This window comes from Chlorocebus sabaeus, chromosome 17 (genome assembly GCF_047675955.1).
Source record: "Chlorocebus sabaeus isolate Y175 chromosome 17, mChlSab1.0.hap1, whole genome shotgun sequence".
Lineage (NCBI taxonomy): Eukaryota > Metazoa > Chordata > Mammalia > Primates > Cercopithecidae > Chlorocebus > Chlorocebus sabaeus.
The window spans coordinates 57,334,090-57,360,474 of record NC_132920.1 but is presented as its reverse complement, the minus strand read 5'-3'; the positions used below and the strand labels follow the sequence as shown (position 1 = coordinate 57,360,474).

At 34.0% G+C, this 26,385-nt stretch overlaps 1 protein-coding gene across 1 annotated transcript in view; it reads right to left on the bottom strand.

Moving 5' to 3' along the window:
* The window catches only part of TINAG (tubulointerstitial nephritis antigen), an 83,211-nt gene that overhangs the window by 17,889 nt on the left and 38,937 nt on the right, over positions 1–26,385 (bottom strand). Inside the window, exons 6-9 of the mRNA XM_008013677.3 lie at positions 25,909–26,059; positions 23,563–23,740; positions 22,066–22,111; positions 18,831–18,954 (exon numbers count right to left, since the gene is read on the bottom strand). Coding sequence (XP_008011868.3) covers positions 18,831–18,954; positions 22,066–22,111; positions 23,563–23,740; positions 25,909–26,059 — 499 coding nt within the window. The remainder of the gene's footprint in view (positions 1–18,830; positions 18,955–22,065; positions 22,112–23,562; positions 23,741–25,908; positions 26,060–26,385) is intronic.

The following is a 26,385-nucleotide window of genomic DNA, read 5'->3' as shown; positions in this document are numbered from 1 at the left end:
ATGCATTCACAGAGAAATCGTGAAAGTTTTGGAAGAAAGACGGATTTTAGGCAGCCATAGGAAGATAAAACTAGTGATACTGAACGAGACATATTAATAAATGGAAAAGTGTGGGATTGGACGTAGGAGAAACACTTGGGTCATTATAGCAATATTCTAACCAGGATTTCATTTATCACATCCAAGTTTCATTTGTATCAAGAAATGTAATGAACACAATTGTTACATTGATGGGAATGGAGAAGAGTAATATTTAATGCATTTATCTTAAGGATCAAAATAAATCAAAGTTGTCACTTAATGCCACAGTTAGTACTCATTAATCATGTGCAAAATTTGTTTTTTCTGCAACCATTTCCTTTTTATTGTAGCACAGACTTGGGCTGACTTTCTCTTTGGTCTTATTGAAGTAATCAGTAATATCCTAGATATTTCTGTACAGAGAAGACATTGCAAACCATAGCAACATATGCCTTTTAACAAAACTCTTGGTTCATTCATTCATCAGAATTCTCTCTCTCTCTCTCTCTCTCTCTATATATATATATATATATATATATATATATATATATACTCCAGCAAGTGCTCTCTTTTTCATGGGACAACCAATCCATATTTCCGTTGACAGAGAGAAGTCAGGAGCCACTTTACTCTTAGCCCCGATGTCCTCTCCCTCGACCCCCACATCTCTGGAAATTCACAAACATACACTTTCTGAATCGCTATGTGAATTCTATTGTATTTTATAACTTGAGAGCAACACCTATGACAGAAGTATTAGATTATAAAATAAAATCAACCAAAAAATATTTATTAAGCTAACTTTGGAAGGTAGCACTGTACCAGGGCCTAATAACATTTTATTTCACAGGCATCCCCAAACCTGAAGTCTATAGACATTAAAACTAGTTGAGGCCAGGCGCAGTGGCTCACGCCTGTAATCCCAGTACTTTGGGAGGCTGAGGTAGGCAGATCACCTGAGGTCAGGAGTTCGAGACCAGCCTGGCCAACACGGTGAAACCCCATCTCTACTAAAAATACAAAAATTAGCCAGACATGGTGGCAGGTGTCTGTAATCCCAGCTACTCAGGAGGCTGAGGCAGGAGAATCATTTTAACCCAGGAGGCGGAGGTTGCAGTGAGCCCAGATCATGCCATTGTACTCCAATTTCGGCAACAAGAACAAAACTCCGTCTCAAAACAAAAAAACAAACAAACAATAAACAAACAAACAAAAACAAAAACAAAAAAAACACCAGTTGAAAGCCATTTTATAAACCTGCTAAAGCATAATCTCAAACTTTGTATAATCCATTGCTCCCAGATCTCTACAAATTTAAGGAACTGCATGTAATTCCCTTCCTTAATTGAACAATTGTTCATGTACCACATCTGTCTTTGATATTTCCCACTAAAAAAGTTTTATTTTCTACCACAGTGATTTAATGCAATCCAGTAGAAGTTAAATGTAAATGACCCAATTCCTACCACTTAAGTGGCTTTCTTAGAACAAGTAGAATCACATTATCTAAGATCATAAAAAGTTTTATTGCATTTACCAAAGAAATTGTTTCTTCCTGTCATTACATTTCTCTTTTCCTTACTGTCTTTATTCATCTACCTGTGAAATCAAGGTAAGGTAGGTCAAAAATTAAATAAATAAATAATACATTTTAAAAATAAATGTAAAATTGTGTCACATCATAGATAAGTACTCATTAATATCATAATTAGAATCAATCTAAATTCTATTTTTTAATCTGAAAATACATTCAGAGTAATAAAAAAGTTAAAGAATGTTTGAATTTTAAAAATTAAAGAAAGTATAAAGTGAGCATGAGGGGGCAGACATACTGTTTCATTTAATCCTCACAATAAGACAGAGGGAAACTTATTATCCCAGTGCAACAGATGAGAAAACCGTGATGCAGAGACATCATACAACCTGCCTGAGATCACCCAGCGAGGACAGAACTATCACTGGAACCTAAGCTTGACCCCAGTATCCTCGTTCTTTATGCTATAAGGTGTTCCTTCACAATCGAGACTAGTCCTACACTTGACCTCAAGTCAAAAGAGTCTCTCTCTCTCTCTCTGATACACACACACACACAAACACACACACACACACACACACACAGGTTTTGTACGTGACATTTTTTTGGAATGTAAAGATAGCTTTCTAAGAATTCTTTTAGAAACAACACTCCTACAATGTATTTGCCTGAATAAAAGGAAAGCTCTTCCTTCTTACTGTTGTTTTTCGCCTTGTCTTGCTTTGTTTTGTAATAAGTCAATTCATAGCAATAGCACTTACAGAGTGGAACAGACCTGATCAGTGTTTGAGATGATGAATCAATGAAGGACCAGTGTCAAACAAGACAAAACAAATGGAGCACAAACTGTTCTGTCAAGTTGATTCAGTACTGACAGACAAGGCAACATGATTCAATCAGCACTGAAAACAGAAAAAAAATAAAGCCCATCTATCAGTTTCAACATCCCCAGGGCCCTCTGCACCTCTGCTCTTCTGACAGTGAGTTCAGCTCAAAAGATCCCAACAGTCCTGTGGGACCTCTCGGTGGCTTCCTTGAGTGACTGATTGATGGCTGCAACAAATCGGAGGGTCATAATTTACTTTATTTTATTTATCAAGGCTCTCCATGTTATTCATCTCCATAGCTCCAGAACTAACAGGATGCCTGGTACACAACCATCACTCAGTAAAATTTGTTGAAAGTTTGAATTAAGAATAAATTTGAGAGTACAAAAATAAATGAAATAATTTCTATTTCATATTACACATTTCATAATTTATAATTTACATTAGTTGAATTTTTTTTTCACTTTGTAGTAAGGTTCAAATATTTTTGGAAGTCATTCAACATGACAGCCAAAGGATTTTCTTAGCCTTCATATAATTTTTGCTTTTCACCACCTTTAGTACACACACAATATAGAAATGTATTAATGCCAAGTAAACCCACATAACAGAAATCATATTTGTCAGGACTTAAGGTGGGCATAAAATAATATTGTAATGAAACTTGTGCATGCATTTGTAACAGCAGACACGAATTCAAAGATTCAGCAAGAAGAACCAACTGTCATTTATTTGTTTCTTTTTCTTCAGACTTCAATGGGCATTTTTTCAGTCCTGGTTTTATTTGACATCTCAGCAACATTCCACACTACAGGTCATTCCTTCCTTCTTAGGACTTTCTTTCCCCTAGGTCTGTGTGACATCAAATTCTCCTTCTTTTCCTCTTCCCTGTTTGGCCATTTCATTTCCATTTTCTGATAATCTTCAGTAATTTAAAAACTTCTGGAGGTAATTATAAAGTAATTGTCATTGAAAACATTCTGATTAAACTATCTGGCCCTAAAGCTATATGGGGTAGTATTATTTTATTTCCTCAATGGTTTACCCTATAATCATTTACTTAATCTAATTTTCAACTCAGATTAAATTTATGTGCTTCCAGAAAATTAGATCATAAGGATTGGTGAGTTGGTTTTAATAATATCATGATGGCAATAATTGTAATGATGATATTTATATAGTAATAGTTGTTGCTAACTCTGTGTATAGTGCTTCAATTATTTAACGCTGTTCTGACTGCTTTCCATACACTAACTCAACACCATGCTCCTAATCCTAATACAGCCAAAAATATTCCTAAAGATAAAATTTATAATTTTAAAGTATACTTTAATAGAAAGATTTTAATGTTTTAGCTCAAAAATCCTGGATTAGGTTTTTAAGTTTTAAAATGTATTTATATAGTATACATATAGAGATTATCATATATATGTGTGTTCCTACATTCTAAAAGTTCCAGATAATTTAGTGAGCATGAAACAAGCTTCTGGATTTCTTTTGACTTGTTTTAATGTGTATAATAGTGTATTTCTTTCCATATCGATAGACCAAAGTTCTTTTCCTTTCTAAATTTTACTAAATTTCTCTATCACTGAATGTCATCTTTTTGCAAGCAAAAGGTGATTTTCTAAAAATTACGTGAGAGTTACTGCATATGGGAAGATGAGTAAGCTCATGAGGAGCAAGCATATTAAGTGACTTACTTTCAAACACCAGCCTTACAGCTCATGTTTCAAGTTTGTCTTACAAACATTACATATTGAAATAGCTCTTGAATTCTGGGGCTATCTTGTAAGTCGTAAGAACCAGGAATGTTCAATTCAAAAATGTCAAATATCTACTTTATTACTTTTGTGATCAGAAAACAGTAAACATTATTTAAAAGTATATCTGAATATATTTCATATATTGTATATCATATATATACATGTAGACTTCAAATGTGTAATAAAAAATGTACAAGCCTTCAAAATTTCTATTTAAGAATCCTTGAAAATTAGCATTTCTCTGAAGAAAACAAAATGCAGGGTACTTAATACTAGTTTTTGAAAAGTAAAACGATTTATATTATCTTCTTTATAAATTAAAAATACATATTCAATTTAAGTTGTTCTGAGGTTTTTGTTTTGTTTTTTAATCTCACTTGGAAAAATAAACAAGAAAATCACTACATAAATTTGAAAAAAATGAGAGCAACGAAGCAATGCATACAATACTTGATAGTAAAACTAAGTGGAAGATGTTGAATTATAATAGTGAGTATTTTGAACAAGATACCCCAGAATCAAACCCTAATAAATTTATGTAAGAATTTAATAAGCAATAAAATGCATTAAAAGAGTGAGGAAGAGGTACATTATTAATTATGCCATATTGAAGCTTTTAATTCAGAGTTTGAAGAAAAAATTTGGGGCTTCACCACACATCATATGCCCAAGTATCTTTCAGGCACACTTTTGACATAATTACATAATAATTTAATAATGTATAATAATATAATAATTTAATAACTATATTTAATATTTTGATTATTTGATTATTATTACTTAATAATTACATTAATATATAACTTATAATTATATAATATGTTATATATAATACATTATAATATATGTTATCTAGTATAACACATATGTGACATAATATTTAGTATAATATATAACTTTTAAAAATCTAGAATAAAAGTTAAAATATTATACAGGTCAAAACCATCAGAAATAAAATTACAAAACTGAACAATAATGGAGTTTAGTCAATATTCTAAAGGGATGTTTGTTCTCTGTGGCCTCAATGTATGTGTCACCTTAAAATTCATATGTTAAAATCTTAACTCCCAATGCAATGGTATTAGGAGGTGGGACCTTTGGGAGTAATTACTTGATGAAGGTAGAATTCTCATGAATAGGATTAACCCCTAAAAAGGACACCACAGAGAGCTCCCCTGGTCCTTTTGCCATGTGAGGACATAGCAGGACAGTCATCTATGAACAAGAAAGCAGGCCCTTCATCAAACACCAAATATGCTGGTACGACAATCTTAGACTTTCCATCCTCCAACACTGTGAGAAACAAATGTTGTGTAGGTCACACAGTGTATGATATTTTTGTTACAGCAGTCTGAAGGAACTAAGACAGCTTCCAATGCATAATGAGTTCATACACAAGTTTTTAAAACTAGCACTCTACTAGAAAAATTAACAAAGAACAACAATAAAGAGTTCACAGTAGAGAATGTTCAAATGAATAATTAACATGTTCACCTTGAATTCTAGGGCCATTTTCTACTCCAGTTTTCACTTGTACCATCTCTACAGCACCTGCACATGCTCAGGTAGAGTTCTTCTCTTTGCTTCTATATACCTTTATGCCATTCATTTCTAAACCAATGAATTTACAATATTACATGTCTATGTAGCTGTCTCCACTATTAGATGATGTGCACTTCAAGGTCAGGCAAATTTATGTATGTATTTCCTGGAGCTCATCTCTGCCAAAGTGCATCAGGAAAATATTCCTTTTACTTTTTAAATATTATTCAGCTTCCGCTACTTGTCTTACGGTTTACTGAAATCCTCTTTCTTTTCTTTGGTCACAGTTTCTGGACTCAAATGTATCTCAAAGTAGAATGACTCAGAACTAGGATGCTGAACTGAACTGCTTGCAAATGTGAAAGAAATATTGTTCTGTTTATCGGGAACATCATTTCACAGGATATGAGGAAAAGAGATGTCACATGAACACATCTTAGAATTTACACTGTAAACCAAACAATGTTGCTACAAAGGCATGTAAGTTAATATAGAAATAATGGAAGAATGTGAAGAAAACTCAGAGACAGTGAAGAAAGCCAGGATAGGCTCCAAGATCAATAAGTAGTCATCATTAAGGAGAAGAATATACCCCTGTCTTGGCTACCTCTTAGTATCGTTTTTTATTAGATTCCTCCTTGCTCTACACTTACCCATAAGTTCCTTCAGATTCCTTTCATATGTCATATTCTATCTCACTGTGAGATTAGGCATTTCCGGCTCATATTTCCTGGAGCAGGCTTCTGTTTTCATATATCATTTATACTTTCTATTTGCCCTGCTATATTCCACAGTAGGTGTCACTTTTTCCTGGCAACCGTTCCTGGTCCCCAGATTTGGAATTATGTGCCTTCTTAGATAATGCACGTCTTCACTACTCAATGTATGTTCCTATCCTATCTCCATCTACACACTTAAGACATTGGACATTAGCACTTGCTTCTCTCTCTCTCTCTCTCTCTCTCTCTCTCTCTCTCTCTCTCTCTCTCTCTCTCTCTCTTCTTCTCTCTCTCTCTCCACACTGAGGACAGAGGCACTATTCTATTGATGTTTGTATTCTTAAAGCCTACCATGGTACTTGACATATATTATGTGTTTTTAGAGAGTTTCTTGTTGAAGAAGAAAAAAGCAAAAATATTTTAATCTATATATTAAACACATAGCTCAAAGCAAGTAAGAATAGAATTTTAGATATTAAAAAAGCTGCATTTGTTTTTATTGTAAATAATTTTCTAGTAAAAGAGGGAATACAGCAATTGCTTGAGAAAACCTCAGAGGTGACCAGATTTTGAGGACTCTTGACACTGGATTGTACATACACACACATGTACGCATACATGTATGCATATAAATACAGTATTCATAGACCATTAATTTTGAAGTCAGATAACCTAAAGAGTTGTCTTAACATTCTCAGTCTTTTATTTCTGACAAAATGAAATAATTCCCATCTCATAAGGGTTTTAAAAGTATGAGGGTTGTGTTTCGTGACAGTTCTACTACATTTGTTTAGTGATAGTTCTATGGTGATTATGGATATAGTTGGTATCAAAAGCATGCATTACTTTATTCATAATTTTGAGACAAGGTCTCTATGTTGCCCAGTCTGCTCTTGAACTCCTAGGCTCAAACAAGATTTTTGCCTCAACTTCCTAAGTAGCTGGTACTACAGACACACACCATTGCACCTGGCTGTTCAAGCTTATAAAGCAGGGATTCTCTAAATTTCTCAGTGAAGACTCTCTAAAGACAGAACATATAATCTCAGAGACCCTGAGAGATATAGACCAAGGTAACTCTCTACAAACTCAAAATTTGAATCTCTAATGGTTTTTTCCTTTAAAATTTATGCAAATTTGGAATTCTACTCCAAAATACAACTCTATTAAAATGTTCCTATCAAATCTTTTCATTTTCCAGTCACCTTTGCATTTGGGCAGAGCCATTGAATGAGTTCTAGCCAAGGGAATATGAATGGAATTGTGGATTTTTTCTGAGTTAAGGCTTTAAGAATTGCATTTAAGAAGCCTTCCTTATGCTCTTCTTCATTGTCCCTATGCTGGATGAGATCACAACATGTGACTGTCACAGATGATAGATCAAGAAAATGGAAAGAGTCAAAGCCCTGAAACCATATAACAAAGAGTCACCCAACAACTAAAATCACCCATCTTAAACTATTATGTGAACAAGAAATAAACTTCTATTCATATGTTTGAATTATCAAATATTTTGAGTCTATTTATGGTAGCGGCTGCTGTTATTCAAACCAGTGCACCCCATCAAAAAAGAAAAGTGCAAGGAAGAGAGAAGTCTTTTGCAATCAAAAGACCTTCTAACACCTGAATTAAATGTTTTTGCAAAGTCTATACTAATTATCGCACATTTATTTGCATTTGCTAAATAAGCATAGTAGAAATGTTCATTCAACTGTCTTAGACTTCCCCATGCATTAAGAACCTCTAATTAAAACATCTGCTCTGAATTGATCAATTTGCCAGGAGTTAAACATAACATAGCATGAAAATTCAGACTTAGCATTCACTTGTTATTCAAAAAGACAGAGTAAAAAGAAAAGATAAATGGGGAAAAACAAGTGGTGGCCCCAATAAAACTATGTCAAATAATTTGTAATTGCCCCAAATAATAATTTATGATCTTGGATCTCTTAAAATTTATTTGCATGGAAAATATGGTAAAATACATTAAAATTCAATACTAATGCATTATTTTATGCTCTCCTAAAAGGCAAATATATTCAACCGAAGCTAGATAGGCAGATGACAGGTAGGTAGGTAGGTAGATAGATAGATAGATAGAGAGATAGAAAGACAGATAGATAGATATCAATAGTTTATGACTACAAAGTATGGCAATGTATTGAGGCACCTAATGTAGAAAATCATGGCTATTAATCACTTCATAAAACTATATTCTTAACCTGTAAAGTATTATTTCCTTATTATTACATAATTACTTTTTTATTTTCTCATAATGATTTTTAAAATCTTATAAATAAAAAATAAACTAAAGAATCCTAAAATGATTGAGATCAAAATTATCATGACAAATGATTATGTGAACAAAAAATAAACTTCTATTAATATATTTGAATTATTAAATATTTTGAATCTATTTTGGTTCAATCATTTTTCTATAATCTCCAAATTCCTCAATTCTCTCCTTTTATCAGTCTTACATCATTTGTCACTCTTTCTGTCATTTTGGTAACATAACAATATTTGAGTTGATGTGTTATGCATATCCTAAACTCTTTTTTCTTTTCTGACTCTTTATTGCACCCATTTGGAAAATCATTAGTCTTGGATGAACTCATTTTCCCATTTCTCTTTGCATACAGCTGAGCAGTTGACCACAACTGCAGAAAGCACACACAAGAGAGCAGAATGGTACCATTACTAATGCCTAATGATCTCTTTGGGTTCCCCTGGTCATCGTCCCCTCCTAAACACCTAGATGACCACCGCAAACCATCTAATTTTCCTCACATTTCTAAATATACATTCCTCTCCTCCCACCACATTTTTTTCTACAGATAACCTAAACTTCTAGTTCCTAAAGATGAAAGAGGCAATCCAACAGAAATTTTTCTAAACTCACCACTACTCTAAACACCAAAATATATCCAACTAACCTTGTTTTCTCTACACGTATAATAGAGTTACCACTTGGTCCCCTCTCTAAGACCAACCTCTATGCATGCTCTTTAAATCCCAACCCTTCCAGGCTTCTAGCTTTCTAAGAAACCCTACACTAGCAACTCTCTTCTACTTTTTTCTTTTTAAACCTCACTGGCCTCTCCCACTCTGTCTCTGTAAATTCATATTTTTTTCTAGTCAGTAAATAAATACTGAATTTTCCCATGGCTTAGTCTCAATCAGTCTGTCTTTCTTCTTTTTCTGGGTAGCCCTATCCATGCTCAACTTTTCTCTCTCCTGTGAGATCAGCAAATCTGCTTATCTTCTCTGATATCCATTGACACTTTTATGTTTCAAAAACATCTCAAAACTATGAAGTCCTACAGTAGACTTTTTATCCATCTCATTGTATGTCACCATTCCCCATCAAGTCATAATTCTAAAGGTGGATCACTCTTGACTTCTCCCTCCCCATGCCCCATTACAAACTCACATCATGTCTTAAAGCTTTTCTCCCTAAATATGTCTTTATCCATTCATGTCTCCCAGCTCTTCAACCACCTTACCCAAGCCCAAACTCTTATCTTTTACTTGCAATACTGAAATCTACCACTATATCACACTTTACACACTCAGAGCAATCTAAATAATGCAAGCAAGGATTGTGCCACTTTTCTACTTAAAAAACTTCAATTACTTTCCTTTGCTCTTTGTATCTTTAACCACATACTTAACATCCTTGACAAAAATCTGTGATATGGTCTACAAGTCCTGCCTTTTGTGATTCAGCAAATACAGTCGTCCTTGTGTCCACACAGTGTTGTGTAGTCTCCTATGCAAAGGGACTTCACACAAGTTGCCCCTTTTGCATGTTTCTATACAATCCATAAATCTCAGCGCAGACTACTTCCTCAGTGACATTTCTCAGATCTTCAAAGTTGGGCCAAATCTATCATATGTCCTCTTACCACTTTCTACCCTGCCTTTATAAAATAAAATTGCAAAAATTCACTCACAACTTCAGGCTCTACTTCAATTTCTATTTCTTTCTCTATTTCCACCACATCTGCAGTTTCTTTCTCCACTGAAGTCTTGGAATCCACCCACAGTAATCCCTGAGGATTGGAATCAACTTCTTCCAAACTCCTGTGAATGTTGATATGTTGAACTTCCATGAATCACAAGTTTTCTTAATGGCATCTAGAATACAGAACACCTTCCAGAAGTTTTCAATTGACTTTGCCAAGATCCATCAGAGAAATAATTATCTATGGCAGGTATAGCCTTATGAAATGGATTTTTGAGTAATAACACTTGAAAATAGAAATTACTTCTTGTTTCATGGGCTGCAGAATGGGTATTGTGTTAGCACACATGAAGACAACATTAATCTCCTTGTACATCTCCATCAGGGCTCTTAGGTGATTGGGTGCATTTTCAATGACAAGTAATATTTTAAAAGATCTTGGATTTCTTAAAATTTATTTGCATGGAAAATATGGTAAAATACATTAAAATTCAATACTAACGCATTATTTTATGCTCTCCTTTTTCTTTTTGAGTAGCAGATCTCAACAGTGGGCTTACAATATTCAATGAACCACGTTATACACAAATTTGCTGTCATCCAGGTTTTATTGTTCCACTTCTAGAATGCACGCAGAGTTGATTTAGCATAACTCTTAAGGGCCCTAGGGTTTTTGGAATGGTAAATAAGCATTTGCTTCAACTTTAAGTCACCAGCTGCCTTAGACCCTAAAAAGAGAGTCAGCCTGTCCTTTGAAACTTTTATGCCAAGCATTGATGTCTCATCTTTAGCTATAGAAGTCCTGGATGGAATCTTCTTCCAACAGAAGACTGTTTCACTCACATTGAAAGTGTGTTATTTAGTGTAGCCACCTTCATCAATTATCTTAGTTAGATATTCTGGATAACTTGCTGCAGTTTCTCCATCAGTACTTGCTGCTTCACTTTGTACTTTTATATTATGAAGATGGCCTCCTTCCTTAAGCCTTATGAACCAATCTCTGCTAACTGCAAGACTTTCTTCAGAGGCTTACTCATCTTTGTGAGACTTCATTGAATTAAAGAGAGTTAGGGCCTTGCTGTGAATTAGGGTTTGGCTTAAAGACATGTTGTGGCTTATTTGATTTTCTTTCCAGTCCACTAAAACTTTTTCCATTTCAACAATAAGACTGCTTTGCTTTCTTAATATTTGTATATTTTTTGGATTAGCACTTTTAATTTCCTTCAAGGGTTTTTCCTTTGTATTCACAATTTGGCCAACTTTTTAGTACAAGAGGGCTAACTTTTGGCCAGTCTCCAACAACATGCCTTCCTCACTAAGCTTAATCATTTCTAGCTTTTGATTTAAAGTGAGAGATGTGTGACTACTCTGATATGGTTTGGCTCTGTGTCCCCACCTAAATCTCATGTTGAATTACAATCCCCAGTTTTGAGGAGGGACCTAGTGGGAGGTGACTGGATCAGGAGTGGATCTCCCCTTTACCGTTCTTGTAATAGTGAGTTCTCATGAGATTTAGTTGTTGAAAAAGTGTATAGCACTTCCCTCTTCTCTCTCTCTTTCTCCTATCGCCATGTTAAGATATGGTTTCTCCTTTGCCCTTTGGCCACGATTGTAAGTTTCCTGAAGCCTCTCCAGTCATACCTCCTGTACAGTCTATGGAACTGTGAGTCAATTAAACCTCTTTTATTTATAAATTACCCATTCTCAGGTAGTTCTTTATAGCAGTATAAGAATGGACTAATACATCTTCCTTTCACTTGAACCCTTAGAGGCCTTTATAGGAGTATTAATTACCATAATTTTAATATTGTTGTGTCTGAGGGAATATAAAGGCCTAAGGAAAGGAGAGAGATGGGAGAACGCCCCTTTGGTAGAAGAGTTAGAACATACACAATATTTAACAATCAAGTTTGCCATCTTATATGGGTATGGTTTGTGGCACCCCAAAACAATTACTATAACAACACCAAAGAACACCAATCACAGGCCACCATAACACATGTAATAATGAAAAAGTGGGAAATATTGTGAGAATTAACAAATTGTAACACAGAGACTCAAGCAAGCATATGCTGTTGGAAAAAAAAAAATGGTCCCTTTAGACTTTCTCTGTGTAGGGTTGTCAAAAACTTTCAATTTGTAAAAAAAAAACAAAACAAACAAACAAAAAAAACATAGTATCTGTGAAGCACAAGAAACCAAAGCACAGTAAGATGAGGTAGGACTGTGTATCTTCAGTAAAATTCTGCTCCACAAACAGGAATGACAAGATGAAAAAAGGTCAATGTTTATACTAATTCTTTCCTGTAGTTTTCTAAAAATTTTACTGTTGAATTTATTCATTTAACTTATTGCACTAATTCCTACGATTTATAAGCAAAAGTAAATGGCATTAATGCATTACAACCAACTTGAGACTTGGGGATTAAATAAAACTTAAACCTTCAGTTGACAGGGACACAGGGCAAATTCTAATGGGCATAGAGATATGGAATAGGACTATAATATGGAGAATACTGGCTGGGATAAAAATCTGAAATACCATATTTTGTTGATTGTAAAACACAATTTTTTGACATTTTAACATCTCTAAAATTGGGATTCATACCATAATCAATGGAGTTTCTTAGTTTAAACAAGAATATTTTCCTATTTTTATTGGCATATAAAATAAGGCCATATTTCAAAATAAATGGTGTTATTTACTCAATTAAATGCATTTATAGCCACAGCATCAAAGATGAGGATGACAGAGTTTTTGAGAAGAGAGAGGAGGGAAATAAGACTATTAGGAGTAAATATATGTGTTACAGGTTTGTATCTACCTCCCACAGTCCTGTGAGTTACATGTATGGGAATATACAGCCTTTATCGCCCTATGCTAGAATCAATTGTGAATGTATCTGCCTCACCTGCTAAACTCCTTAAGAGGAAGACTGTAAATCAATCCTCCTTGTATTTCCTAGTTCTTGGCACTTGATAGAAGATCAAATTCATTTGTTCAATAAGTTAAATCTAATAGTTTCACCTTCTACAGAAAGTGCAGCAAACAGAATTTGCTGTGATACATTAGTTAGGTAATTCTTAGGAGTATGTTAAGTTCTCTGATAAGGAATATTTACTCACTTGAGCTATTTGATGACTCTCTAATTCATTAATGCATTAGTTTATTGAATGTAGTCATTACCAAATCAGGAAATCCTGATGGAGAAATGAATTAAAATTTAACTGCTCCAGGGCACCTACCAATGCGCAGGTGACCTAAGATATTTGTAAAATTTAAAAAGTATATATTTTCCAAAACTAATTTTCCTACTAGCAGACTTAGCCTTAATTGTTACATGAGTAAAGTAAATTTATAAAGATCCCAATTTTCTAGGAGTTTATAGAAGTGAATTAACTATTGCAACTGACACACCAAATGTGAATATACAATGATAGAGGATTAAATGTAAACACATTTACATTTTGTTCAAACTGAGCATGAGTGAATATAATATTAGAGAAAAGAAAACATGACCAGTATGACTAAATAGGTGGTAGAAATTATAAATGATCAGTTCTAATAAATCAAGGGAGACTCCAAACAGTGAATGCAATTTTAGTTCTATGAATAATAGAAAAGTATAGATCAATCACTTAGTGTGTGGTAGAAAATTTTTTCTAGATCAAGGATGCCCCTAGATTGGGCAAAAAATTGATAATGAAACATATATAGGAAGAAGTTTAGAAGGAATTAGACTTTTGAACTTATTGGAAATGGAACTTAGGTAGAGCTGAATTTTCAGTTACAGTGACACTGTTAAGACATTTTATTCCATTTACCTTCCTGAAAAGTCCCTGAACAATTAAGAATGGAAAGGCACAATAAAATGGAGTGAATATTAAGACCTTAGTGATTTCTATCTTTAATAAATTCAAACAAATGGCCGTAATTTCAAAACACAACTTTGAAGAATAAGAAAAAAAACTTTTGTTCTGTACCAAAGTTAAGAACGGATGCTGAGACGGCACTCACCACAACCATCCCCCTGCACCACTGGACCTGAATAGGAAAAACTTCCCCTTAGAAGTACATAACACAGTCTAGAAACACCCCATAAGATTTTTGTAATGAGGACCATCTGCAAGCTAAAGCAATCAGATGTCAATCCCTTCCCGTACTACCCATTGGAGGTCAGCTGAAAAGGAAATCCCGTACTAGAAGTCAATTGAGTTGTCAAAGTCCAGGCCAGCCCTTCATGGCTGATGGCTAAATGATGCAGCAGGGTGAAGTAAAAAAAAAAAAAAAAAGGCAAAGAGTAGTAGTAAGGGATTTATTATAAGTCCCATGAAACTATCTGAGCTATGAACTAAGGGCAGAACTCCCAGGATAACAGAAAAGTTTGATTTGATGAGCACAGGTTCAACATTTACAAACTTTAATCAAAGCTGAAGAGTGCCTCAACTCTCTCCTCTAATTTCTCCCTACTCTATTTTTTCTTTTTTTTGACAAATAACTTCTCCATGTAAAGATAAGTAACAGCAAAGGAAAACTAGTGCACAACATAAGGAAAAAACTCATTGATTCATTGAAAAGAGAAAACAGTGCATTACTGATCAGCAGATCAGTGCCGTATTAGGTGGTTTGGCTACATCAGTAAATAATACAGACACCTGCTCTTGTGGAATTTCATTCTAGTAAAGAAGACAGACAATACACAATCAACATGAAAAAACTAATTAAATTATACATTATGTTAAAAAGTGATAATTGTATAAAATTTTTAAAAATAAAGCAGGTAGGGGGTTCAGGATTGCTGGAGCAGAGGGCAAGTCACAAATTAAATAGGGCAGCCAGGGAGGACGTATTAAGAAGGTGAGACCTGAGCAGAGACTGGGTGGAGACACAGACACTAAGGAACTGGATAAACAGTAGAAGAGCATTTTAGGCAGAGGAAAAGGCACTGGGGTACATGTTGCTGAAACATTAAATAATCACTAGAGCAGGAAATCAAGGTACAGATGGGTAGGAGTTGAGATCAGAAAGTTAATGGGAGTGGGAGTCGGTGAGAAGGTGAGTCCTAAGAAAATGCTGGCCCTTATAAGTCATTGTGAGAAATTTGGCTTTTAATCTGATGGAATTGGGAATATATTGTAGATTCTGAACAAAGAATATCAAGATCTAAGGTTCTAAAAGAAAAACCCTGTTTTCTACGTTAAGACTAGACTGTCAAGGAGCAAGGATAAATGCAATAAAATCTGTTAGAAGCTACTTCAGTAATCCAGGTACAAAATAATAGGTAATGGTGGCTTAGGCAAGGGTGATGGTAGTTCAGATAGTGAACAGTGGTTGAGTTCTGGATATAGGTTGAAAGGGCCAAGAGAGGTTGTGACATATTGAAAGTAAGTTGTGAAGTAAAGGAATAAAGGATGACTCCAAGGCTTCCAGCAGAGAATATGGAAGAACAGAGCTGTCATTAATTAAGACAGAAAAGACTGATGCTGTTTAGCAAGAATAAGTGGAGAAGATCAGGAGTTCGGTTTTGGAAGTGCTGAATTTGAAGCATTTACCTCCCTAATAAGGTATCCAGGTGAGGATGTCAAATAGCCCATAGAATATATTAGTCTGGAGAGGAAAGAGGTCTGAGCTGAGATATAAATTCAGTTGATGTCAGCTTTTAGATGGCACTTAAAGCCAGGATGAACTCAGAGAATGATGAGCTCACCAGAGACAGAGCGAGACTAGAAGCAAGAGAATAACCAAGACCTGAGACTGGGGCATGTTAACATTAAGAAGTGTAGAAGTACAGGGGAAAATACAGCAAAGTACACTGCAAAGTTGTGGCCAATTAGAAAAAAATCAGATGAAGAGGATGAGTAGGTCTGGGATCTGACCAATGAATTTAGCAATGTGGATGCCTTTGATAACCTTGAAATAAATATGTTTATGAAGAGGATGGGGGTAATGAAAACATGATTGGTGCAGTTTAAGAAAGATTGGAAAGAGAACTGAAAGTGATTCCAGGAAAATCTTGCAAGGAGTTTGCTGTAAAGAGTGAACACAAATGGAGTGTGGGGGAAGCAGAGTCCAAAAAAGTGTTGAGTTTTTTTGTTGTTTTTTTTTTTTAATCTGAGAGATAACAACACTATTTGTATGGTGGTAGAAATAAAAATGATTATAGAGAAGAAAAAGGAAAAATTGCTTCTTCATGTCCTTGAATAGCTAAGAGGGCCTGGAGTCTAAAATAAATGAAGAGAGATTTAGAATAGAGCATATCCTTTGTTGAAGAATCAAAAATATCTCATTTTATTAAATTTTATTAAATTCAAGTAAAGTTAGCCTGAATAGCAATGTTTTTAAATGTCATATCCTATATTGTCTTTCTATTTTTGTTTGTCAAACTTTTCACTAACACAGAGAGAAAGAGAAGACTTACCTGACATGTTTTTTACCAAACATGATAATAATGATTTTTGAGCATTAATATGACATAATTTGGAAATTTTTTTTGAAACAGGGTCTCACTCTGTTGCCCAGACTAGAATGCAGATTTAAGCTCATTGCAACCTCCACTTCTAGGATTCAAGCAATTCTCTTGCCTCAGCCTCCTGAGTAGCTGGGATTACAGTCATCTACCACCATGCCCAGCTAATTTTTGTATTTTTTTATAGAAAGGGGATTTCACCATGTTGGTCGGGCTTGTCTTAAATGCCTGGCCCTAAGCAATCCACTCACCTTGGCCTCCCAAAGTGATGAGATTACAAGCATGAGCCACCACACCTGGCCTGATTTGGTAATTTTTTACTATCTTCTTTTTAAGTTGTTAATTTTAGTAGAGTATGTCTTCATTTTATTAAAAATGACACATTTTTTAAAAATTAAGGCAAGCACCTTGTTCCATATAACCTTAAAAAGTAGGGTAATAGGAAGCTACCATAGGCTTCTAAAGACAAGTGATGCTGAGTAATTAAAACTATTCAGTTTTATAACCCTATTATAATGGAAAAGTGTTTCTTTCAAACCTAGTGTTTGAAAGAATGTTGAGAAACTGGCATTTTTGTATACTGCTAGTAAAAACATTAGCAAAATTTTCCTTTTCAAAAAATTTGAAGTACTGCACTATCTTGTTTTTCTGTAAAATCTTTTTTCTTCCTTCCTTCCTTCCCTTCCTTCCTTCCTTCCCTTCCTTCCTTCCTTCCTTCCTTCCTTCCTTCCTTCCTTCCTTCCTTCCTTCCTTCCTTCCTTCCTTCCTACTTTCCTTTCTTCTTTCTTTCTTTATTTGTTTCTCAATAGTTATATATCTAGGAGATTCATTAAAAATACTCCAAGATTTCAACAGAAGTTATTATCCAGGAATAGTGAAAACATTTATAAATACACACACGCACACACACACACACACACATGCACACACGCACACACATCACATTTTTTCCAATTTGTAGATTCAGTATCCTACATTAACATGAAACATCACATTCTTCGATCCTAAGATACATGTATTTTCACATTCATGAAATCAACATGTCACAAAATTAGTATTATCTTAGATTCAGAGAAATGTGATACTTTTGTAATTGAAACATCAACTAAGGAGGCATCACACAGGATAGCTTGTCTACATAGCTTAGAACTGAAAGGTGTTTGAAAGATCAGTAAGGAGAAGATAACAATTTGATTGTAGGCGAGGTTGCTTTGTGTAGGCTCAATAAAATTCAGTCATTAAAAACACATGTTCAATGGGAATAAAGTTATTTACCATAATATGCAATATGAGAAGACTGAGAGTTTTAGATGGAAAAGAAAACTTTGTAGCATTTCATTTGGATTAGAGTGAGACATTACAAGATGTTTTAGTCAGAATAAAATTGAGAAGGCACTCGGAAAGTGGTCTCATAACCACACTGTCTTTCAGAGTACAGCCTATTTATAAAATTACTCTTGAAATGCCACCACCAAATTTTGAACTTCTCTCTTGCCGTTGCATAGATTAATATATTTTACTTTAAAAATTGATCAATCTAATTTCTACAATTCTCACATAAATATAAAATAACCTTACATTGAATTATAGGTGACCTTACTTCTCTTCCTGCTTAATCTTTGCTATTTGCAATTCTATTCAAAACCATCTCCCCAAGCCATAATATGCCTTGGATTTGCTCTCTTCCCTTGATTATGCCACATGTAGAATTATTTCAATAATATATTTTCCTTGCCCTTAGAACAGATTCTTAAGGACATAGTCACAAGAAGTGAGAGACAGGAAATGATCATTTTTTTCCCAGAATGCTGAGTTAGCCTTTTACTGGACTTTAAAATAATGACTAAACAGTGGCAATGTTTAGATCGTTTTTCATTTGTATCACAATCTCTCCTACAAAGGGTATTCTAGCATTTAAAACACTGCATATTCTTGTTTTCAGTTTCATTTACCAAAAGAATTCAATGAATTTTTTTAATTGCCTTACCCAGTAAGTTTGACTGCATGTGTCTGAAGCTTTCGATATTTTTCTGACTCTTTGTTTGTGCTGGTAACATGCCTGTATATCCCTGTCTTATAATAGAAGAAATCCTCACGGACTTGCATTATGGCTAAAATAAAATCCAACAGAACAAATGGCACAGTATTAAAATACCATCTTTAAGAACCACCAGAAAATTTCACGGAACAACCAATGGGTAAATTGCAAGGAGCTGAATCTAAGAAGGGGCTGTGCAATTGAGCCTAATTTTCTTTCCTACTTAATTTAATTAGTTGCAATATTTTTTGTCATCCTATAAAAACAACTTTTAGCTATTTAGAATATTAAGTACACATTATGCTTTTAAAACACCATCTAGTCTTAATCAACAGAGACACTACTACCAAAAATTAAGCCCTTGCAACAAAAGTACACTATACCTGGTCAGTGATTACTATTTCTCCGTTAACCTTGTGCTTTACCACAAGCCTCTTAAAACCCCAATTAAGCTAGCAGAGCCTAGCAAACTGGGTTTAAAGCAATTGTCGTTAATCCTCATAAGTAAACACAAACATTTCTTTTGTGAGTTGGAATAAAAAAGCAAACTCCTGGCAAAATAAAACTTTGACAGGATTTCATCTTCCCAGCTCTGGAGAGATGAGCAATGTTGTACACTTTAAAAAGTAGAGCTTATACTTTAGAAAGCTCTCCTTCATTCCCTCACCTAGATTACTTCATCTCTCTATTGTGTGCTGCTTTGTTGAAGGACTTTGGCAATTCAGGGTGAAGACTTTAAACTTCTCTTGTAGAAGATATGAATTTAAAAAGTTTTAATTGGGATTACATATGTATAGTTTGACAACTGTGTACAATACTTGTCTTAATTTGACAAGCATTTTAAATAAAACAGGAAGGTAACTAGTGTTTGACAGATCCTTTAAAAAACCTTATACTCCAAAGTTAAATATAACTTTTCAATGTTCCTGTTTTTGTTTCGTTTTTTAATGTTCCATGCCTTCTCTGATGCTGTACAAATAGTCGCAAAAGAAGTTAAAACGTCTTTACTCTAAAACACATTCCTATAGGGTTTTAAGAATTTATGTAACTGTACTCTATGGAGATCTCTGCTTTTGTTCTCTATCCATCACCTATACTTACTTTTAATCCTACAGATTTTAGAAGAATGTACACAAAGTTATTCATTCAGGGTTCTGTTGGCTTTTACGCTCTTTCGTACTGAGACAGGGGAAATGCTGTATGCCAGACCAGGCAATAACAAGCAGGCAATCATGTAACATTTATAGCAAGAAGAGTCAACCAGCATTCTATCCCTTTATAAAAATGTGAAGATATTGCTACTAGCTTTTCTTTTCTGTAGAACCATTGACTCTTTTGGGTCTTATGATTCAACTTTCCTCTAAGTATCATGAATAAAATATACTCATTATTCCTGAAAAACACTGCCAACTGAAGAAAAATGATGAGAAGCCATCCTAATTACCTGAAAGGTGGCTTCTTTCTGAAGTTTCTGATACCAAACGGGCTTGATAAATTCGTGAATATATAACAATGTAAGTTATGATCATGCAATTTTACTTTTGGAAAACTACAGCAAACTCATGATACAGAATTATAACACGGATGAGAGGCTTGGTTGTTGCTCATCTCTTGCTCCTGGCTTAGGCTGGCGGGAAGCAGGTTCTCAAGAAACCTTTGTTAAATGAATGTTGAATAACTTGCATTTTTGTTTTATTGCTTTGAAATGTTACGCCTTTATTTTTGATTCATTCTGTGAAAATTATGAGCATTTCAGTAATAGCCATAAAATAAACCTAAAGTATTTAAATTTTCTCAATTTTAAATAATTACAATTCAAAATTGTTTGACTGATTAAAAAAAGAGGGAGAGAGAGGGGGGAAAAGGAAAAAAAACACTTGAAATAATAATACAATGACTTGAAGATTCTGAAAGGTTAAGTAAATTGTCCAAAGTTATTTAAATAGCAAATGCCAAATTTGGGATATTTTAGCGTAACCTTGACTCTAAATACCTGTGATCTTTTAAATTTGTCACAGAAGCACCACTTAATGGAGCATACATTGAAATTAGAGATTAATTCCCTCGCTCCTCAAATGACCAACAAATTACACAGCTGTAAGGGGGAACAGAAAATTTCTGTTCATTTGTTTCACGTTTTGGGTAATGTTCCATAATTTTTAAAAATTAAATTCAGGACATGTTTATGTAGGCTGTGGTTTTTCAATAAATGCTAAGTGGTAATAATGATCAATAAAAATTCATCCAACACAATTATAAAATCCATGATTCCTGCCTATATATATTTAACCAATACTAACTAGATCAGTGTTCAGAAAAATTAAAATTGGCAATGGTTCCTTAAGTATGTACCAAATGTTTTACATTTAATTTTGGCCTATTTTTTATTCCACTGCATTGATTATATATTCCAGGCCCTTCAGTATTCACAACCTAAATTTTCATTTTAGGCTTCGTTGGATTGATTCTTCCATGCACTTCAAACCAATGTTTACACAGGGAATACACTCTGTGAATTTACCCGTATTCAGGCCATTGATGCAAAATAAAATTCAACAGGCAAGCAGAATAAATTATTACAAGAGATGAGATAAATCAAAGGCAATGTACAAGTAACTATATGACTTCATTATTTACTGTTACTCTAAATAAAACATTTACAAAATTGATCAAAATTGAAAACCTTTTGTAAAATGCAAAATTACACTGGTTTACTCGATTTATTTTGAGTTAATAGAAGGAAAATATTAACCCTCAATTTTTTCAATCCACTACCTAATCCACTTAAACTGAAGATAAGAAAACTGTATGTATGATTCTTAAATATGACTGAATAACTAAAGTAAGCTTCATTACAAATTAGTCAGTTGGCATTTCATGTTGGACTTTCTGTTGGTCCATGATCATTTTGGAAAAACTTCGGAGTCATTCATCAAATGCGTCACTAATATTTAAGAGTTCAATTTATAAATAAGTCTATCTTCTGAAAATAAAATGGCAGCTAATTAAGATATAGGTAAGCATACTTCTCATAACTGCACTCATTTTAGAACTGTTGAAGCCTTTTGGATACTCTTTAAGTAAAAGTTTTCTTACTTTTATTAAACTCCTATTACATGAGCTCAATGTAATGTTGTTCATTAAAGGAATGAATAAGAAAAAAACGTATTTCATCCAAGCTCACCTTGAACTGGTCCATTTTGCATAATTTCTTTCATTATCTCAGTTTCCTGGATGGAAAAACATGAATGAGCAATATCATTGTTATCAGAGCATACTAAACCTATTGACTGGTGTACAATGTTAAGTGTTTGCAATTTACTCTCAATCGTACTTTGGCAAACTCACGTATATTACGCTACATTAATGAAATTGTTAAAGATGAGATGCACCCATTTGTTTTAATGACACTTATCACTAAACAGTAAATTTGGAGTGGAGAGAAAATACAATAGCCTTTCATGATTATAAAGAAAAAAATAAACAAGGTAAGTTAAAACAGTATTTAATTAGTGGAGATTAATAGTACCTCTAATTTTTTTCTCACAAGAGCTATCCCAAATGATTGTTTAGTTAGATGTCTCAGTAACCTTAGTGCAAATATTTCTATGATGTCTCCTAATGTATAATGCAGCCCTCTATAGGGAGGCAGGGCACTATTTCATCCATTTTTCTGTACCTTTGAGCACAAAGTACATGCCAGAAACTATAACAGGAACAAATATTGACCCTGAACCTATACTCAAATTATTTACATTTTGGTTGAATGACACTACTAATTTCATTATTATATAATAAGATCCATTGTAGAGACAAGCACAAAGCGTTATTGTTGCAAACATAAAAGGGAAATTAATTCTGCATGGAAATTAAGGAAAATTTCAGAGATATGAAGTTTTTACCTGACATTTGTTTGGCATTCTAGATGGAAAGACTTGATAACCATTTGCATCAGAGGAATTATCACCTAGCTAAGTGGAAAAGTATAACAGAGCATGGTGTACCTGGGGAACAGAGACTAGTTTTATATATTAGGAGCATTATGGCTGGGTAGAGTGGCAGATGCTGGCAGGACATGAGTGTATAAAAGTAGTACGTCAAAACCAACTCATGAAAGGCCAGTGTGCTATGGTTAGAACACTGAATTGTACTCTGGAGATAATTAGGAGGACTGGAGATTCACAGATTCTGAAAACGAGCAGGCTTGGGGAACACTGATATGATGAAGTAAATTTGCCTAGGCTTTTAACAGACAAACTGGAATCCAAGGGAGTCTTTTTTATATCAGACCCATGTCCTCTTAAATTATTTTGTTGAGTGAGGCAAAGGATTGATAAAACGAGCTAATAACACAAAAAAGTCAGTAAAGCAGTGTTTAACTTAGCTTTTAATTGTCAAGTTCAAATATATTTATATACAGATATTATGAAACATAATTTTAAAACCCTATTTCCTTAGACTTTTTTTAATTTCAGCCAGTTCTTTACACTGCTAATATTACAAAGATAAGACATCATACCCAAATCGAAAGTCCTTAAAAGTTTTAAAAATTATACTTGAAAATATAACATTTATTTTAGAATATGATAGTTTTAAGTAGTTTTTAAATTGTTTTAGCTACAGCAGAGGTATATACGTTTGAGAAAGTCAACTATTCTTGATTCTTGACATTTATACTTACACTGGAAGAGACTCTGTATGGAGGAGAACATTGGTAGATCCTGTTAGATTTTTCTATGTTGTTGGGACATGGCTTTGTGGCATGCCGTTTTCCTCGCCCATCAGACCTGCTTGCCATGGCACATCCATTGTTGGCATTTTGGTCTTTGAAAAGTGGATAGCATGCATGGGATACCAGTCTATGAGGAATAAGCAAAGAAGCAAAGGTAATATTTAGGAGAATGTTATAATATCCTGTTTATATTTAATCTTACTGAATTCAACATTAATAAATTATTCTGGTTACTTACATACATAATTTTCAAAATACTGACTGGCTCCAACACAGAAGCTCAGTGACATTATACTCTTCCCTACCCTCCTCTTATTTCTTCATTATAATTTTAAAAATCTTGTTTGATCAATTTTTAATAAATAATTCTATCTGTAGTATAGAATTTCCTGAAGATAAAAAGTGGTTGTCAATATTAAGTATGTGGTAATATTAATAGGGAAAGGACCCCATTCAACCTGTATATATAATTATAATTTGGAAGAGCTAAATTTAATATAAACAAGATATTGAATCTGACTACTCCCAGATGGAATATTAAAATTATGTAAGCTGTAGCGTTAAAGCTTTTATTTTGTTTTGTTTTTGCATTTTTATAATTGTAATATGTTCACATAATACAAACTATTATATATCTGTAGCTTGTGGTACTTTGGGGGAAAATAGTATAATATTAATATAATATTAAAAGTTAATAAAGTAGAAAACTATCAGACATGTATTATCTAAAAGAGAAAATGATTTTGATTTCTGATTTTGAAACTAAACATAGCAAAGCACAAATTATTTGGCACCAATTCAAACATGATAATATTGAATAAAAAGGTAAATTGTAAGGGAAATAAAATCGTGGTAATGGCATTGTAGATACTCTATGCTGAAATGACCATAGAAGTATCCACTAGGATTGGTTCATGAAAATGTAATAGTTTCCAACACAATATGAGAATCTGAGGAAAGAACATGACAAAAGCAAAACCATTGAAAACACTCAAACAACCTAAAAAATATTGTATTAAATGCATTACATTTGTATTAAATGATGAGTGCTGTGGACTGAATGGTGTCACTTTAAAATTCGTATGTTGAAGCACTTATACCCAATGTAATGATATTTGGAGGTAGGCCTTTGGGAGATAATTAACTTTAAAGGATGTCATGAGGGTAGGGCCATCATAGATGTGATTAGTGACCTTATAAGAAAAGGAAGAAACCAGAGCTCTCTTTCATCATGTGAGGACGCTGTGAGAAGGTGTCCATCTGAAAGCCAGAAAGAGAGCCCTCACCAAGAACCAGATCAGCCTGGTCCTGGATTTTGCAGCCTCCAAAACATCAGTGTTTGCTGTTGAAGCCACTCAGTCTACGGAATTTTGTTACAGCACCCCAAGCAGTCCAATACAATGAGATTTAGTTGGGTCTTCACGATAATTTACATTTTCAAGCTATTAAAGGGCTGTTATTTTTTTATCATAATACAGCACTAGTACACAAGGAAAGTATCAGCCCAAGTTGGCTATTCAAAGTACGACATTTTAGGCAAAACATATGAAAAAATTTAAAGCAATTTATTGCAACCCATCAAAATCTGACATCCACTATTTTCTATAGCATCTAACTGGTCCTATAGCAGACCCAGAGCACTGAGTGGATGATGAAGAGCAGGTAAGCGGTACATACAGACACTACTGTTTATCAGCTGCAGCTTCCTTAGCTGAATAACTCAGCTTTTTAGTAGATCAGCTCTTACAGCAGACATAAGGATGTTATATGGGTATCAGCCTACCTGAAAGTGAGGAAATGCAGCCTCCCATTTTTCATCAAATGGGGTGGAGACAATGAACCATACTGATGAGTTAAAACAACTGTAGATTATTTCCTTATATTATTATTCTTATTTTTAGCCTAATTTTACCTGATATTATCTATTCCTCAATCTGGTAACTGAAAAGTACAGCAGAGAGATCAGCAACCGTGATTACTTTATTCTGTCTGTGGGGACTCACTTGGCTCAGAGCAACAAGAAAAAAATATTTACTTGAGTCTTCAAAACTAAAATTCATATCAATTTAGCTAGAAACGTATACATTTCTCAAGTGTTTCTAATAGCTTCTAATCTCAATACATAACAAATGCAGTATATATTTAAATGTAGCATAATATTTATATTCATGTAGCTGTAGTATATATATTTTTAAGTACTTTTTTGTAAAAATCTTGGGATTAATTGTTTTCCTTGTTCTAACACAATGAACCACTCGTAAAAATCCTAGAAACACATGTTGAGCAGCTATTTACCCACGTTTTCTCAGGTACCACCAAGCCCTATCGATGCTTCCACTATTGCACCCATGACGGTTCTTGGCACAGCAAGAGATCAAATTCTGAGGGGATAGATTGGCCGTGTATCGACCCTTAGACTGAATTGCTATTCGGTCAGCAGCCACACCTGTTTCAAATAGAATATCAATTAATATTCAAATGGTACACGGTATTTCTAATAAGATACATAACCTTTTTATTTGAACCCTAACGTAGTCTTTAAAACTGTGTGTAATTTATAATTAAAGCCAAAGAGCATTAATATATTTATGTATACCAGCCAGTTGAACTGTGTCATACTTTCAGTCATAATTTTTGTCCTATTTTGATATTACTCAATTGTCCTATTGACTTCAAAGATTTTTCCAGTTTCTTGTTCCTTTGATGTTCTATATATTCCTGAACACTCCTCATTAGGGAATCTGTCAAGTGAAACTCTTGGAGGGCAAGAGC